This window comes from Oncorhynchus keta, chromosome 30 (genome assembly GCF_023373465.1).
Source record: "Oncorhynchus keta strain PuntledgeMale-10-30-2019 chromosome 30, Oket_V2, whole genome shotgun sequence".
NCBI classification, from domain to species: domain Eukaryota; kingdom Metazoa; phylum Chordata; class Actinopteri; order Salmoniformes; family Salmonidae; genus Oncorhynchus; species Oncorhynchus keta.
Window position 1 is genome coordinate 29,584,785 of NC_068450.1, and position 15,444 is coordinate 29,600,228.

Here is a 15,444-nt window from a genome sequence, read left to right on the forward strand (position 1 = left end):
GTTCATAGATTGTGTTTGTAGGCTAGGTATTTCAGGTATACATCAATGCTTTTTCTAAGAATAGATTTCATAACCCATGTGAATATGTTTGTCTTGTCCAAACTATTGACCTTCTCTTCTCCCCCCTGAACAACTGATTTGAATAAACCAAATTGATAAATGGCCTTTATCTATGATTATTCTGTCTATAACAATCACAATCAATCATTACAGAAAACCTACAAATGTGGTTTTAATTGTTATTCATGCAAGAATGGGGTCGGTAGATGTTCCCCTAGCCAGAGGTCACTCACCTATAAGTGGTGTCAGGGCAGAGGTGAACACAGAGCTGCTCTGCACTACAAAGGTCATCCCTGCTCCCACAAACATGGCCAGGTAGCCCGCCAGCCAGCCAAACGGATACGGCAAGTCTACATTGAAATGGTTAGAGCAAGATCCTTATTAGGTCTACCTGTCTGTCTTTCTTGTCTGTCTGTAAATCTTGCTAGTGGATTTCAGAAGTAGGCTGGATTTAGACATAATTAAGACTTTGTTGCTGTGGTAACTAGTGACAACCCAGATTAGGTCTGTCCGTCTGTAGTCCGTCCGTCCGTCCGTCCGTCCGTCTCCGTCCGTCCGTCCGTCCGTCTGTCTGTCTGTCTGTCTGTCTTGTCCATCTAAAATGTCTAGTGGAGGTTATATTTAGTATGGTCAGACTGGCATTCTCAAAATGTAAAAAATCTTGCAATCTATCTCCGACCGGCGCCCACCTGTGTTGATGACCTTTTGGATGACCTTTGCCACTTGACCTTGGAGGAGCGAGTTGAGCAGCTTGACCAGGAGCACCAGGCAGGTGCAGAGTAGGGCCAGGGAGCCGGCCAGGAGGATCAGCCCCACCGTCAGGTCTGACAGATGGGCATCAGCAAACAGATGCCTACCTAGAGAAAACCAGGAGCACCCGACAAATAACACAACAATGTTCTTGTCTGTAGTTCGATTGGTAGAGCATGGCATTTGCAACACTAGGATAGTGGGTTCGACTCCCGGGACCACCCATATGGAAAAAATATATGCACGCATGACTGTGAGTCTCTTTGGAGATAAGTGTCTGCTAAATGGCATGCATTATTTTCTTTAAGATGTAGGATCTTAACTTGAGCACTCTTTTTTGCTGAAAATGTTCCTGCTAAGCAGGAAATGCAAACGTGTAGTGTATTCAAGGTTTTACAATTCTTCTAAAGTTTGTAAAAATGTCAGATTTGATTTTCCCCAACAAAAAATGCGCTTCAAAAATATCCATTACATATAATTCACATAATAATTCACATTTCTTGTTGCTGCAGGATTATTGTCCTGCTGTAGCAAACTAGCTGAAATTGAGATTCTACATATGTATAAAGTTCTTATTGTGCTAAAACAATTAAAATTAACTATAAATAACCCAAATCTAAAAATAATCTAATAACCTCTAAAGAAATAATAAGTCAAATAAGGGTGATGTCAAAAATAGTATATAAAACTATATGTATGTCAGTTTAAAGTAAGTCATTTATGTTGGATTTACATTTCTGGATGTTAACCTCAGAGGGGAGATTCTGAGTGGTCCAGGTGATGTCACCTTCCTGCAAGCAGAGGTGGGCGGAGCTACAGTTGTCAGAACCAGGGATGCTGATATTCATAGAGGACTGATAGAAAAGAGAATGGGAGAGAGTTTAGAAGCATATAAGATAGATAGGAGAGAGAGTGCGAGGTAGAGAGAAGATAAACATAGCAAACAGTATGCCTTATGTCTTGTCATTCACAGACAGTATATTCATAAATCACTGTGATAGTGACAGAGAAAGCCTCATCAGCGACAGAGCTTATCGCACCAAAGCCTTAACAGCTGGTGGGGGTGACAGGCTCAAGAGTGACGGTGGTGACAGTCATGATAATGACGGTGTTGGCCGTGACAGTGTTGAGGCCGTGATGTGGTGAGGCAGAGGGTCTGGGAGTGACAGTGATGACAATGATGACAGTGTTGAGACATTGATGGTGTTGAGGGTCTGTACCGTAACTAGCCCGGTGTGGCACCACTTCTTCACTAGGCTCCTGTTCCTCATCCTCTCATCTCCCATGGCGATGCCGGTGATCACCTGCTTATCCAACTGATGGAGACAAGACAGATTGGTTGTTTACTTTTATTTTATTTGAGTCATTTAGCAGATGTTCTTATCCAGATAGACTTACAGTTAGTGCATCCATCTTAAGATAGCTAGGTGAGACAACCATATATCACAGTCATAGTAAATATATTTTTGTAGTGGATGCGAGCTTCGAGTGAAAGCCATTGGAGTGTGCGGAGGAGCGGGGTGACATGGGAGAACTTGGGAAGGTTGAACACCAGGCCGGAAGCAACATTCGGGATAAGTTGCAGGAGTTTGATGGCATAAGCAGGGAGCACAGCCAACAGGGGGAGCCCAGCCAACAGGGGGAGCCCAGCCAACATGTTCATGACAGGTATTCATTAGGTGTTATATTGACAGTTTTTTATATTGTATTATGAGTTTAATGACTGGTTAATACATGTATGATAAGTTAACTTATTTGGGGCTGGGGGCAGAATTGAGTAGCTTGGATAAAAAGGTGCCCAGAGTAAACTGCCTGCTACTCAGGCCCAAAAGCTAGAATATGCATATAATTAGTATATTTGGATAGAAAACACTCTTAAGTTTCTAAAACTGTTTGAATTATGCCTGTGTATAACAGAACTCATATGGCAGGCAAAAACCTTAGAAAAAATCTAACCAGGAAGTGGGAAATGTGAGGTTTGTAGTTTTTCATGTCATTGCCTATTGAATACAGTGTCTATGGGGTTACATTGCACTTTCTAAGACTTCCACTGGATGTCAACAGTCTTTAGAACCTTGTTTGAGGCTTCTACTGTGAAGGAGGAGAGAATGAGAGCTGTTTGAGCCAGAGGTCTGGCAGAGTGCCATGAGCTGATCACGCGTGCGCCCGTGAGAGGTAGCTGCATTCCATTGCATTTCTAAAGACAAAGGAATTCTCTGGTTGGAGATTTATGTTAAAATCCTAAAGATTGATTCTATAAATCGTTTGATATGTTTCTGCGTACTGTAATATAACTTTTTTGACATTTCGTCTGAACAAGTGATCATGCATTATGCATTTGGATTTCTGGGCTAAATGCGTGAACAAAAAGGAGGTATTTGGACATAAATGATGGATTTATCGAACAAAACAAACATTTATTGTGGAACTGGGATTCTTGGAAGTGCATTCCGATCAAGATCATCAAAGGTAAGTAAATATTTATAACGCTATTTGTGACTTTTCTGACACCTCTCCTTCTTTGGAAAATGGCTGGATGTTTTTCTGTGACTAACGCTGACCTAACATAATCGCAAGGTGTGCTTTCGCCTTAAAGCCATTTTGAAATCTGATACAGCGGTTGCATGAAGGAGAAGTTTATCTATATTTCCATGCATAACACTTGTATCTTTTATCAAGGTTTATTATGAGTATTTCTGTATTATGATGTGGCTCTCTGCACTCTGCACAGGGTTCAATTCTCATGCCGACTCTCTTTTCTGTATACATCAATGATGTTGCTCTTTCTGCTGGTGATTCTCTGATCCACCTCTACGCAGACGACACCATTCTGTATACTTCTGGCCCCTCCTTGGACACTGTGTTAACTAACCTCCAGACGAGCGTCAATGCCATACAACTCTCCTTCCGTGGCCTCTAACTGCTCTTAAACGCAAGTAAAACTAAATGCATGCTTTTCAATTGATCGCTGCCCGCACCTGCTCGCCCGTCCAGCATCACTACTCTGGACATCTCTGACTTAGAATACATGGACAACTACAAATACCTGGGTGTCTGGTTAGACTGTAAACTCTCCTTCCAGACGCACATTAAGCATCTCCAATCGAAAATTAAATCTAGAATCGGCTTCCTATATCGTAACAAAGCATCCTTCACTCATGCTGCCAAACATACCCTCGTAAAACTGACCATCCTACCGATCCTCGACTTCGGTGATGTCATCTATAAAATAGCCTCCAACACTCTACTCAACAAACTGGATGCAGTCTATCACAGTGCCATCCGTTTTGTCACCAAAGCCCCATACACTACCCACCATTGGTGCTCTCGTTGGTTGGCCTTCGCTTCATACCCGTCGCCAAACCCACTGGCTACAGGTTATCTACATGTCTCTGCTAGGTAAAGCCCCACCTTATCTCAGCTCACTGGTCACCATAGCAGCACCCACTCGTAGCACGGGCTCCAGCAGGTATAACTCACTGGTCACCCCCAAAGCCAATTCCTCCTTTGGTCGTCTTTCCATTCAGTAAACTCATTCACTCTGCTGCCTATGACTGGAACAAATTGCAAAAATATCTGAAGCTGGAGACTCACATCTCCCTCACTAGCTTTAAGCACCAGCTGTCAGAGCAGTTTACAGATCACTGCATCTGTAAACCGCCAATCTATCTACCTACCTCATCCCCATACTGGTATTTATTTATTTATTTTGCTCCTTTGCACCCCAGTATCTCTACCTGCACATTCATCTTCTGCCGATCTACCATTCCAGTGTTTAATTGCTATATTGTAATTATATTGTCATATATTGTAATTGTAATTAATATATTGTAATTACTTCCGCACCATGGCCTATGGCCTATATTCCTCTCCATGGCCTATATTTGTATATAGTATTTTTGTTTTCTTTTGTTCTACTGTATTATTGACTATATGTTTTGTTTATTTCATGTGTAACTCTGTGTTGTTGTATGTGTCGAATTGCTACGCTTTATCTTGGCCAGGTCGCAGTTGCAAATGAGAACTTGTTCTCAACTAGCCTACCTGGTTAAATAAAGGTGAAATAAAAAGAAATAAAAATATAACACACCAATTTCAAATGAGGTTTTTGGACATAAAGATTAACTTTGTTGAACAGAACACACATTTATTGTGTAACATGAAGTCATGTGAATGCCATCTGATGAAGATCATCAAACATTAGTGATTCATTTAATCGCTATTTTTGATTTTTGTGAGCCCTCTCCTTGGCTAGAAAATGTCTGTATGTTTTTCTGTGACTAGGTGCTGACGTAACATAATCGTTTGTTGTGCTTTCGCCATAAAGCATTTTGAAATCGGACACTGTGGCTGGACAAGTTAACACCTGTATGATGAGTTTAATGACTGGTTAACACCTGTATGATGTGTTTAATGACTGGTTAATACCTGTATGATGAGTTTAATGACTGGTTAACACCTGTATGATGTGTTTAATGACTGGTTAATACCTGTATGATGAGTTTAATGACTGGTTAACACCTGTATGATGTGTTTAATGACTGGTTAATACCTGTATGATGAGTTTAATGACTGGTTAACACCTGTATGATGAGTTTAATGACTGGTTAACACCTGTATGATGTGTTTAATGACTGGTTAATACCTGTATGATGAGTTTAATGACTGGTTAACACCTGTATGATGTGTTTAATGACTGGTTAATACCTGTATGATGAGTTTAATGACTGGTTAACACCTGTATAATACGTTTATTGACTGGTTAATTTCTTGCGACTAGCAAACCCGTATCCGGGAGCGTAATCATAGCCTCAAATGCATTAGCATAACGCAACTTTTCCTATTCATGAAAATCGCAAATGAAATGAAATAAATATATTCAAACACAAGCTTAGCCTTTGTTAACAACATTGTCATCTCAGATTTTCAAAATATGCGTTACAGCCAACGGTAGACAAGCATTTGTGTAAGTTTATCATGGCATAATGCTATGCTAGGCTCTGCTGGCAGCAGGCTACATTTTCACGAAAATAAGAAAACCAACCAAATTAAATCATTTACCTTTGAAGAACTTCAGATGCTTTCACTCAGGAGACTCCCAGTTAGATAGCAAATGTTCCTTTTTTCCAAAAATAATATTTTTGTAGGCGAAAAGCTCCCGTTTGTTCATCCTGCTTGGCCGAGAAATCGACCGAAAAATACTTCAACTATAACTCCACACTTTTTTCAAAATTTGCTCCATAATATCGACAGAAACACGGCAAACGTTGTTTAGGATCCATCCTCAAGGTGTTTTTAACATATGTATTCGATAATACATCCGTCGAGGTAATTGCTTTCTCATAAGAAGCGATTGGAAAAATGGCTACCTCAGTATTTTACGCAAGATTTTCTCCGGGAGACACCATGTGACCACTCGCTATATATGGTCCCTTACAGCCATTCTCCAATGGAAATGCCTAAACAGATGTCACAATGCTGTAGACACCTTGGGGAATGCGTGGAGAATGTAAGCTCATTCGTAGCTCATTCACAGCCATATAAGGAGTCATTGGCATGAGGCGGTTTCAAAAAATGTGGCACTTTCTGATTGGATTTTTATCTGGGTTTCGCCTGTAACATCAGTTCTGTGGCACTCACAGACAATATCTTTGCAGTTTTGGAAACGTCAGAGTGTTTTCTTTCCAAAGCTGTAAATTATATGCATAGTCAAGCATCTTTTCATGACAAAATATCTTGCTTAATACGGGAACGTTTTTCATCCAAAAATTAAAATAGCGCCCCCTTATATCCAACTCACCTGTATGATGAGTTTAATGACTGGTTAACAACTGTATGATGAGTTTAATGACTGGTTAACACCTGTATGATGAGTTTAATGACTGGTTAGCACCTGTATGATGAGTTTAATGACTGGTTAATACCTGTATGATGAGTTTAATGACTGGTTAACACCTGTATGATGAGTTTAATGACGGGTTAATACCTGTATGATGAGATTAATGACTGGTTAATACCTGTATGATGAGTTTAATGACTGGTTAACACCTGTATTATGAGTTTAATGACTGGTTAATACCTGTATGATGAGTTTAATGACTGGTTAACACCTGTATGATGAGTTTAATGACTGGTTAACACCTGTATGATGAGTTTAATGACTGGTTAATACCTGTATGATGAGTTTAATGACTGGTTAACACCTGTATGATGAGTTTAATGACTGGTTAATACCTGTATGATGAGTTTAATGACTGGTTAACACCTGTATGATGAGTTTAATGACTGGTTAACACCTGTATGATGAGTTTAATGACTGGTTAACACCTGTATGATGAGTTTAATGACTGGTTAACACCTGTATGATGAGTTTAATGACTGGTTAACACCTGTATGATGAGTTTAATGACTGGTTAATACCTGTATGATGAGTTTAATGACTGGTTAACACCTGTATGATGAGTTTAATGACTGGTTAACACCTGTATGATGAGTTTAATGACTGGTTAACACCTGTATGATGAGTTTAATGACTGGTTAACACCTGTATGATGAGTTTAATGACTGGTTAACACCTGTATGATGAGTTTAATGACTGGTTAACACCTGTATGATGAGTTTAATGACTGGTTAACACCTGTATGATGAGTTTAATGACTGGTTAACACCTGTATGATGAGTTTAATGACTGGTTAACACCTGTATGATGAGTTTAATGACTGGTTAACACCTGTATGATGAGTTTAATGACTGGTTAACACCTGTATGATGAGTTTAATGACTGGTTAACACCTGTATGATGAGTTTAATGACTGGTTAACACCTGTATGATGAGTTTAATGACTGGTTAACACCTGTATGATGAGTTTAATGACTGGTTAACACCTGTATGATGAGATTAATGACTGGTTAACACCTGTATGATACATTTAATGACTGGTTAACACCTGTATGATGAGTTTAATGACTGGTTAACACCTGTATGATGAGTTTAATGACTGGTTAACACCTGTATGATGAGTTTAATGACTGGTTAACACCTGTATGATGAGTTTAATGACTGGTTAATACCTGTATGATGAGTTTAATGACGGGTTAATACCTGTATGATGAGTTTAATGACTGGTTAACACCTGTATGATGAGTTTAATGACGGGTTAATACCTGTATGATGAGTTTAATGACTGGTTAACACCTGTATGATGAGTTTAATGACTGGTTAACACCTGTATGATGAGTTTAATGACGGGTTAATACCTGTATGATGAGTTTAATGACGGGTTAATACCTGTATGATGAGTTTAATGACGGGTTAATACCTGTATGATGAGTTTAATGACTGGTTAACACCTGTATGATGAGTTTAATGACTGGTTAACACCTGTATGATGAGTTTAATGACGGTTAATACCTGTATGATGAGTTTAATGACGGGTTAATACCTGTATGATGAGTTTAATGACGGGTTAATACCTGTATGATGAGTTTAATGACGGGTTAATACCTGTATGATGAGTTTAATGACTGGTTAACACCTGTATGATGAGTTTAATGACGGGTTAATACCTGTATGATGAGTTTAATGACGGATTAATACCTGTATGATGAGTTTAATGACTGGTTAACACCTGTATGATGAGTTTAATGACGGGTTAATACCTGTATGATGAGTTTAATGACGGGTTAATACCTGTATGATGAGTTTAATGACTGGTTAACACCTGTATGATGAGTTTAATGACGGGTTAATACCTGTATGATGAGTTTAATGACTGGTTAACACCTGTATGATGAGTTTAATGACTGGTTAACACCTGTATGATGAGTTTAATGACGGGTTAATACCTGTATGATGAGTTTAATGACGGGTTAATACCTGTATGATGAGTTTAATGACTGGTTAACACCTGTATGATGAGTTTAATGACGGGTTAATACCTGTATGATGAGTTTAATGACGGGTTAATACCTGTATGATGAGTTTAATGACTGGTTAATACCTGTATGATGAGTTTAATGACTGGTTAATACCTGTATGATGAGTTTAATGACGGGTTAATACCTGTATGATGAGTTTAATGACTGGTTAACACCTGTATGATGAGTTTAATGACTGGTTAATACCTGTATGATGAGTTTAATGACGGGTTAATACCTGTATGATGAGTTTAATGACTGGTTAATACCTGTATGATGAGTTTAATGACTGGTTAATACCTGTATGATGAGTTTAATGACGGGTTAATACCTGTATGATGAGTTTAATGACTGGTTAATACCTGTATGATGAGTTTAATGACTGGTTAGCACCTGTATGATGAGTTTAATGACTGGTTAACACCTGTATGATGAGTTTAATGACTGGTTAATACCTGTATGATGAGTTTAATGACGGGTTAATACCTGTATGATGAGTTTAATGACTGGTTAACACCTGTATGATGAGTTTAATGACTGGTTAATACCTGTATGATGAGTTTAATGACGGGTTAATACCTGTATGATGAGTTTAATGACTGGTTAATACCTGTATGATGAGTTTAATGACGGGTTAATACCTGTATGATGAGTTTAATGACGGGTTAATACCTGTATGATGAGTTTAATGACTGGTTAACACCTGTATGATGAGTTTAATGACTGGTTAACACCTGTATGATGAGTTTAATGACGGGTTAATACCTGTATGATGAGTTTAATGACGGGTTAATACCTGTATGATGAGTTTAATGACGGGTTAATACCTGTATGATGAGTTTAATGACGGGTTAATACCTGTATGATGAGTTTAATGACTGGTTAACACCTGTATGATGAGTTTAATGACGGGTTAATACCTGTATGATGAGTTTAATGACGGGTTAATACCTGTATGATGAGTTTAATGACTGGTTAACACCTGTATGATGAGTTTAATGACGGGTTAATACCTGTATGATGAGTTTAATGACGGGTTAATACCTGTATGATGAGTTTAATGACTGGTTAACACCTGTATGATGAGTTTAATGACGGGTTAATACCTGTATGATGAGTTTAATGACTGGTTAACACCTGTATGATGAGTTTAATGACTGGTTAACACCTGTATGATGAGTTTAATGACGGGTTAATACCTGTATGATGAGTTTAATGACGGGTTAATACCTGTATGATGAGTTTAATGACTGGTTAACACCTGTATGATGAGTTTAATGACGGGTTAATACCTGTATGATGAGTTTAATGACGGGTTAATACCTGTATGATGAGTTTAATGACTGGTTAATACCTGTATGATGAGTTTAATGACTGGTTAATACCTGTATGATGAGTTTAATGACGGGTTAATACCTGTATGATGAGTTTAATGACTGGTTAACACCTGTATGATGAGTTTAATGACTGGTTAATACCTGTATGATGAGTTTAATGACGGGTTAATACCTGTATGATGAGTTTAATGACTGGTTAATACCTGTATGATGAGTTTAATGACTGGTTAATACCTGTATGATGAGTTTAATGACGGGTTAATACCTGTATGATGAGTTTAATGACTGGTTAATACCTGTATGATGAGTTTAATGACTGGTTAACACCTGTATGATGAGTTTAATGACTGGTTAACACCTGTATGATGAGTTTAATGACTGGTTAATACCTGTATGATGAGTTTAATGACGGGTTAATACCTGTATGATGAGTTTAATGACTGGTTAATACCTGTATGATGAGTTTAATGACGGGTTAATACCTGTATGATGAGTTTAATGACTGGTTAATACCTGTATGATGAGTTTAATGACTGGTTAACACCTGTATGATGAGTTTAATGACTGGTTAATACCTGTATGATGAGTTTAATGACTGGTTAACACCTGTATGATGAGTTTAATGACGGGTTAATACCTGTATGATGAGTTTAATGACTGGTTAACACCTGTATGATGAGTTTAATGACTGGTTAACACCTGTATGATGAGTTTAATGACGGGTTAATACCTGTATGATGAGTTTAATGACTGGTTAACACCTGTATGATGAGTTTAATGACTGGTTAACACCTGTATGATGAGTTTAATGACGGGTTAATACCTGTATGATGAGTTTAATGACGGGTTAACACCTGTATGATGAGTTTAATGACTGGTTAATACCTGTATGATGAGTTTAATGACTGGTTAATACCTGTATGATGAGTTTAATGACGGGTTAACACCTGTATGATGAGTTTAATGACGGGTTAACACCTGTATGATGAGTTTAATGACTGGTTAACACCTGTATGATGAGTTTAATGACGGGTTAACACCTGTATGATGAGATTAATGACGGGTTAACACCTGTATGATGAGTTTAATGACTGGTTAACACCTGTATGATGAGTTTAATGACTGGTTAACACCTGTATGATGAGTTTAATGACTGGTTAACACCTGTATGATGAGTTTAATGACTGGTTAACACCTGTATGATGAGTTTAATGACTGGTTAATACCTGTATGATGAGTTTAATGACTGGTTAACACCTGTATGATGAGTTTAATGACTGGTTAGCACCTGTATGATGAGTTTAATGACTGGTTAATACCTGTATGATGAGTTTAATGACTGGTTAACACCTGTATGATGAGTTTAATGACTGGTTAACACCTGTATGATGAGTTTAATGACTGGTTAATACCTGTATGATGAGTTTAATGACTGGTTAACACCTGTATGATGAGATTAATGACTGGTTAACACCTGTATGATGAGTTTAATGACTGGTTAACACCTGTATGATGAGTTTAATGACTGGTTAACACCTGTATGATGAGTTTAATGACTGGTTAACACCTGTATGATGAGTTTAATGACTGGTTAACACCTGTATGATGAGTTTAATGACTGGTTAACACCTGTATGATGAGTTTAATGACTGGTTAACACCTGTATGATGAGTTTAATGACTGGTTAACACCTGTATGATGAGTTTAATGACTGGTTAACACCTGTATGATGAGTTTAATGACTGGTTAATACCTGTATGATGAGTTTAATGACTGGTTAATACCTGTATGATGAGTTTAATGACTGGTTAACACCTGTATGATGAGTTTAATGACTGGTTAACACCTGTATGATGAGTTTAATGACTGGTTAATACCTGTATGATGAGTTTAATGACTGGTTAATACCTGTATGATGAGTTTAATGACTGGTTAACACCTGTATGATGAGTTTAATGACTGGTTAACACCTGTATGATGAGTTTAATGACTGGTTAACACCTGTATGATGAGTTTAATGACTGGTTAACACCTGTATGATGAGTTTAATGACTGGTTAACACCTGTATGATGAGTTTAATGACTGGTTAACACCTGTATGATGAGTTTAATGACTGGTTAACACCTGTATGATGAGTTTAATGACTGGTTAACACCTGTATGATGAGTTTAATGACTGGTTAACACCTGTATGATGAGTTTAATGACGGGTTAATACCTGTATGATGAGTTTAATGACTGGTTAACACCTGTATGATGAGTTTAATGACTGGTTAATACCTGTATGATGAGTTTAATGACTGGTTAATACCTGTATGATGAGTTTAATGACGGGTTAATACCTGTATGATGAGTTTAATGACGGGTTAATACCTGTATGATGAGTTTAATGACTGGTTAATACCTGTATGATGAGTTTAATGACTGGTTAACACCTGTATGATGAGTTTAATGACGGGTTAATACCTGTATGATGAGTTTAATGACGGGTTAATACCTGTATGATGAGTTTAATGACTGGTTAACACCTGTATGATGAGTTTAATGACTGGTTAATACCTGTATGATGAGTTTAATGACTGGTTAACACCTGTATGATGAGTTTAATGACGGGTTAATACCTGTATGATGAGTTTAATGACGGGTTAATACCTGTATGATGAGTTTAATGACTGGTTAACACCTGTATGATGAGTTTAATGACGGGTTAATACCTGTATGATGAGTTTAATGACGGGTTAATACCTGTATGATGAGTTTAATGACGGGTTAATACCTGTATGATGAGTTTAATGACTGGTTAACACCTGTATGATGAGTTTAATGACGGGTTAATACCTGTATGATGAGTTTAATGACGGGTTAATACCTGTATGATGAGTTTAATGACTGGTTAACACCTGTATGATGAGTTTAATGACTGGTTAATACCTGTATGATGAGTTTAATGACTGGTTAACACCTGTATGATGAGTTTAATGACTGGTTAGCACCTGTATGATGAGTTTAATGACTGGTTAATACCTGTATGATGAGTTTAATGACTGGTTAACACCTGTATGATGCGTTTAATGACTGGTTAATACCTGTATGATGAGTTTAATGACTGGTTAACACCTGTATGATGAGTTTAATGACTGGTTAGCACCTGTATGATGAGTTTAATGACTGGTTAATACCTGTATGATGAGTTTAATGACTGGTTAACACCTGTATGATGCGTTTAATGACTGGTTAGCACCTGTATGATGAGTTTAATGACTGGTTAACACCTGTATGATGAGTTTAATGACGGGTTAATACCTGTATGATGAGTTTAATGACGGGTTAATACCTGTATGATGAGTTTAATGACGGGTTAATACCTGTATGATGAGTTTAATGACTGGTTAATACCTGTATGATGAGTTTAATGACTGGTTAACACCTGTATGATGAGTTTAATGACGGGTTAATACCTGTATGATGAGTTTAATGACGGGTTAATACCTGTATGATGAGTTTAATGACGGGTTAATACCTGTATGATGAGTTTAATGATTCGGGTTAACACCTGTATGATGAGTTTAATGACTGGTTAATACCTGTATGATGAGATTAATGACTGGTTAACACCTGTATGATGAGTTTAATGACTGGTTAACACCTGTATGATGAGTTTAATGACTGGTTAATACCTGTATGATGAGTTTAATGACTGGTTAACACCTGTATGATGAGTTTAATGACTGGTTAACACCTGTATGATGAGTTTAATGACTGGTTAATACCTGTATGATGAGTTTAATGACTGGTTAACACCTGTATGATGAGTTTAATGACTGGTTAATACCTGTATGATGAGTTTAATGACTGGTTAACACCTGTATGATGAGTTTAATGACTGGTTAACACCTGTATGATGAGTTTAATGACTGGTTAACACCTGTATGATGAGTTTAATGACTGGTTAACACCTGTATGATGAGTTTAATGACTGGTTAATACCTGTATGATGAGTTTAATGACTGGTTAATACCTGTATGATGAGTTTAATGACTGGTTAACACCTGTATGATGAGTTTAATGACTGGTTAATACCTGTATGATGAGTTTAATGACTGGTTAACACCTGTATGATGAGTTTAATGACTGGTTAACACCTGTATGATGAGTTTAATGACTGGTTAATACCTGTATGATGAGTTTAATGACTGGTTAGCACCTGTATGATGAGTTTAATGACTGGTTAACACCTGTATGATGAGTTTAATGACTGGTTGACACCTGTATGATGAGTTTAATGACTGGTTAGCACCTGTATGATGAGTTTAATGACTGGTTAACACCTGTATGATGAGTTTAATGACTGGTTAACACCTGTATGATGAGTTGAATGACGGGTTAATACCTGTATGATGAGTTTAATGACTGGTTGACACCTGTATGATGAGTTTAATGACTGGTTAATACCTGTATGATGAGTTTAGTGACTGGTTCAGTGATGACCTTCAGTAGCTCAGGGGCGTCCTCTCCAGTCTGGATGTTGAAGCTGGTGACTACGATGTGGGCCAGGTGGGTCATCAGCCCTGTAGCCACTTCCATCGGCAGCAGCACCAGCACAGACAGCCAGTTGAAACAGTCATGGATGGTAGCCCCAGCAAACGCACTGAACACAGAGACAGAACCCAGTTGTGGGTTGGTTAATTGTGTGTTTGATCTCCTCTAATAATTTACCTTAGCGGTGTTATGGGTAATTGTATTGATTATTTTTAATAATATGCCCTTACGCATTACTTGTTTCGTCATGTACTTATGTGACTGAGTTATTTAAGTTAGTTTAGTGAAAGTGTCCATTTCACTTTAAATCGACAATAAAGTGTTTTAACTTGGAGCAGAAAGGTCATTGTGATACTCATCCCCAGAAGATAAGATATGCATATTATTAGATTTGTACAGAAAACACTCTGAAGTTTCTAAAACTGTTTGAATTATGTCTGTGAGTATAACAGAACTTATTTAGCAGGCAAAACCCCGAAGACAAACCATTCAGATTTCTTTTTTTGGGGTCACTCTCTTTTCAATGGATTTCATTGGAAATCCAGATTTCTAAGGGACCTTCTTGCCGTTCCTATCGCTTCCAATGGATGTCAACAGTCTTTAGAAATTGGTTGGGGTTTATCCTTTGTGTAATGAAGAAGTACGGCCATCTTGAACGAGGGTAACTTGAAGTGTCCTGTTAGATAGAAGCGTGTGACCAGAAAGCTAGCTACAGTTTGTTTTCCTCCTGTATTAAACACAGATCATCCCATCTTCAATTTGATCGATTATTTAAGTTAAAAAATACCTAAGTTGTATTACAAAAGTAGTTTGAAATGTTTTGGCAAAGTTTACAGGTAAC

General features: G+C 37.7%; 1 protein-coding gene across 3 annotated transcripts in view; it reads right to left on the minus strand.

Moving 5' to 3' along the window:
* Positions 1 to 15,444, minus strand: part of slc34a1a (solute carrier family 34 member 1a) — a 33,601-nt gene that overhangs the window by 9,621 nt on the left and 8,536 nt on the right. For all 3 annotated transcript variants that reach the window (XM_035744136.2, XM_035744135.2, XM_035744134.2), the window contains 5 exons: positions 14,517 to 14,712; positions 2,031 to 2,126; positions 1,544 to 1,664; positions 750 to 917; positions 294 to 410 (listed from right to left, as the gene is read on the minus strand). In XM_035744136.2, coding sequence (XP_035600029.1) covers positions 294 to 410; positions 750 to 917; positions 1,544 to 1,664; positions 2,031 to 2,126; positions 14,517 to 14,712 — 698 coding nt within the window. The remainder of the gene's footprint in view (positions 1 to 293; positions 411 to 749; positions 918 to 1,543; positions 1,665 to 2,030; positions 2,127 to 14,516; positions 14,713 to 15,444) is intronic.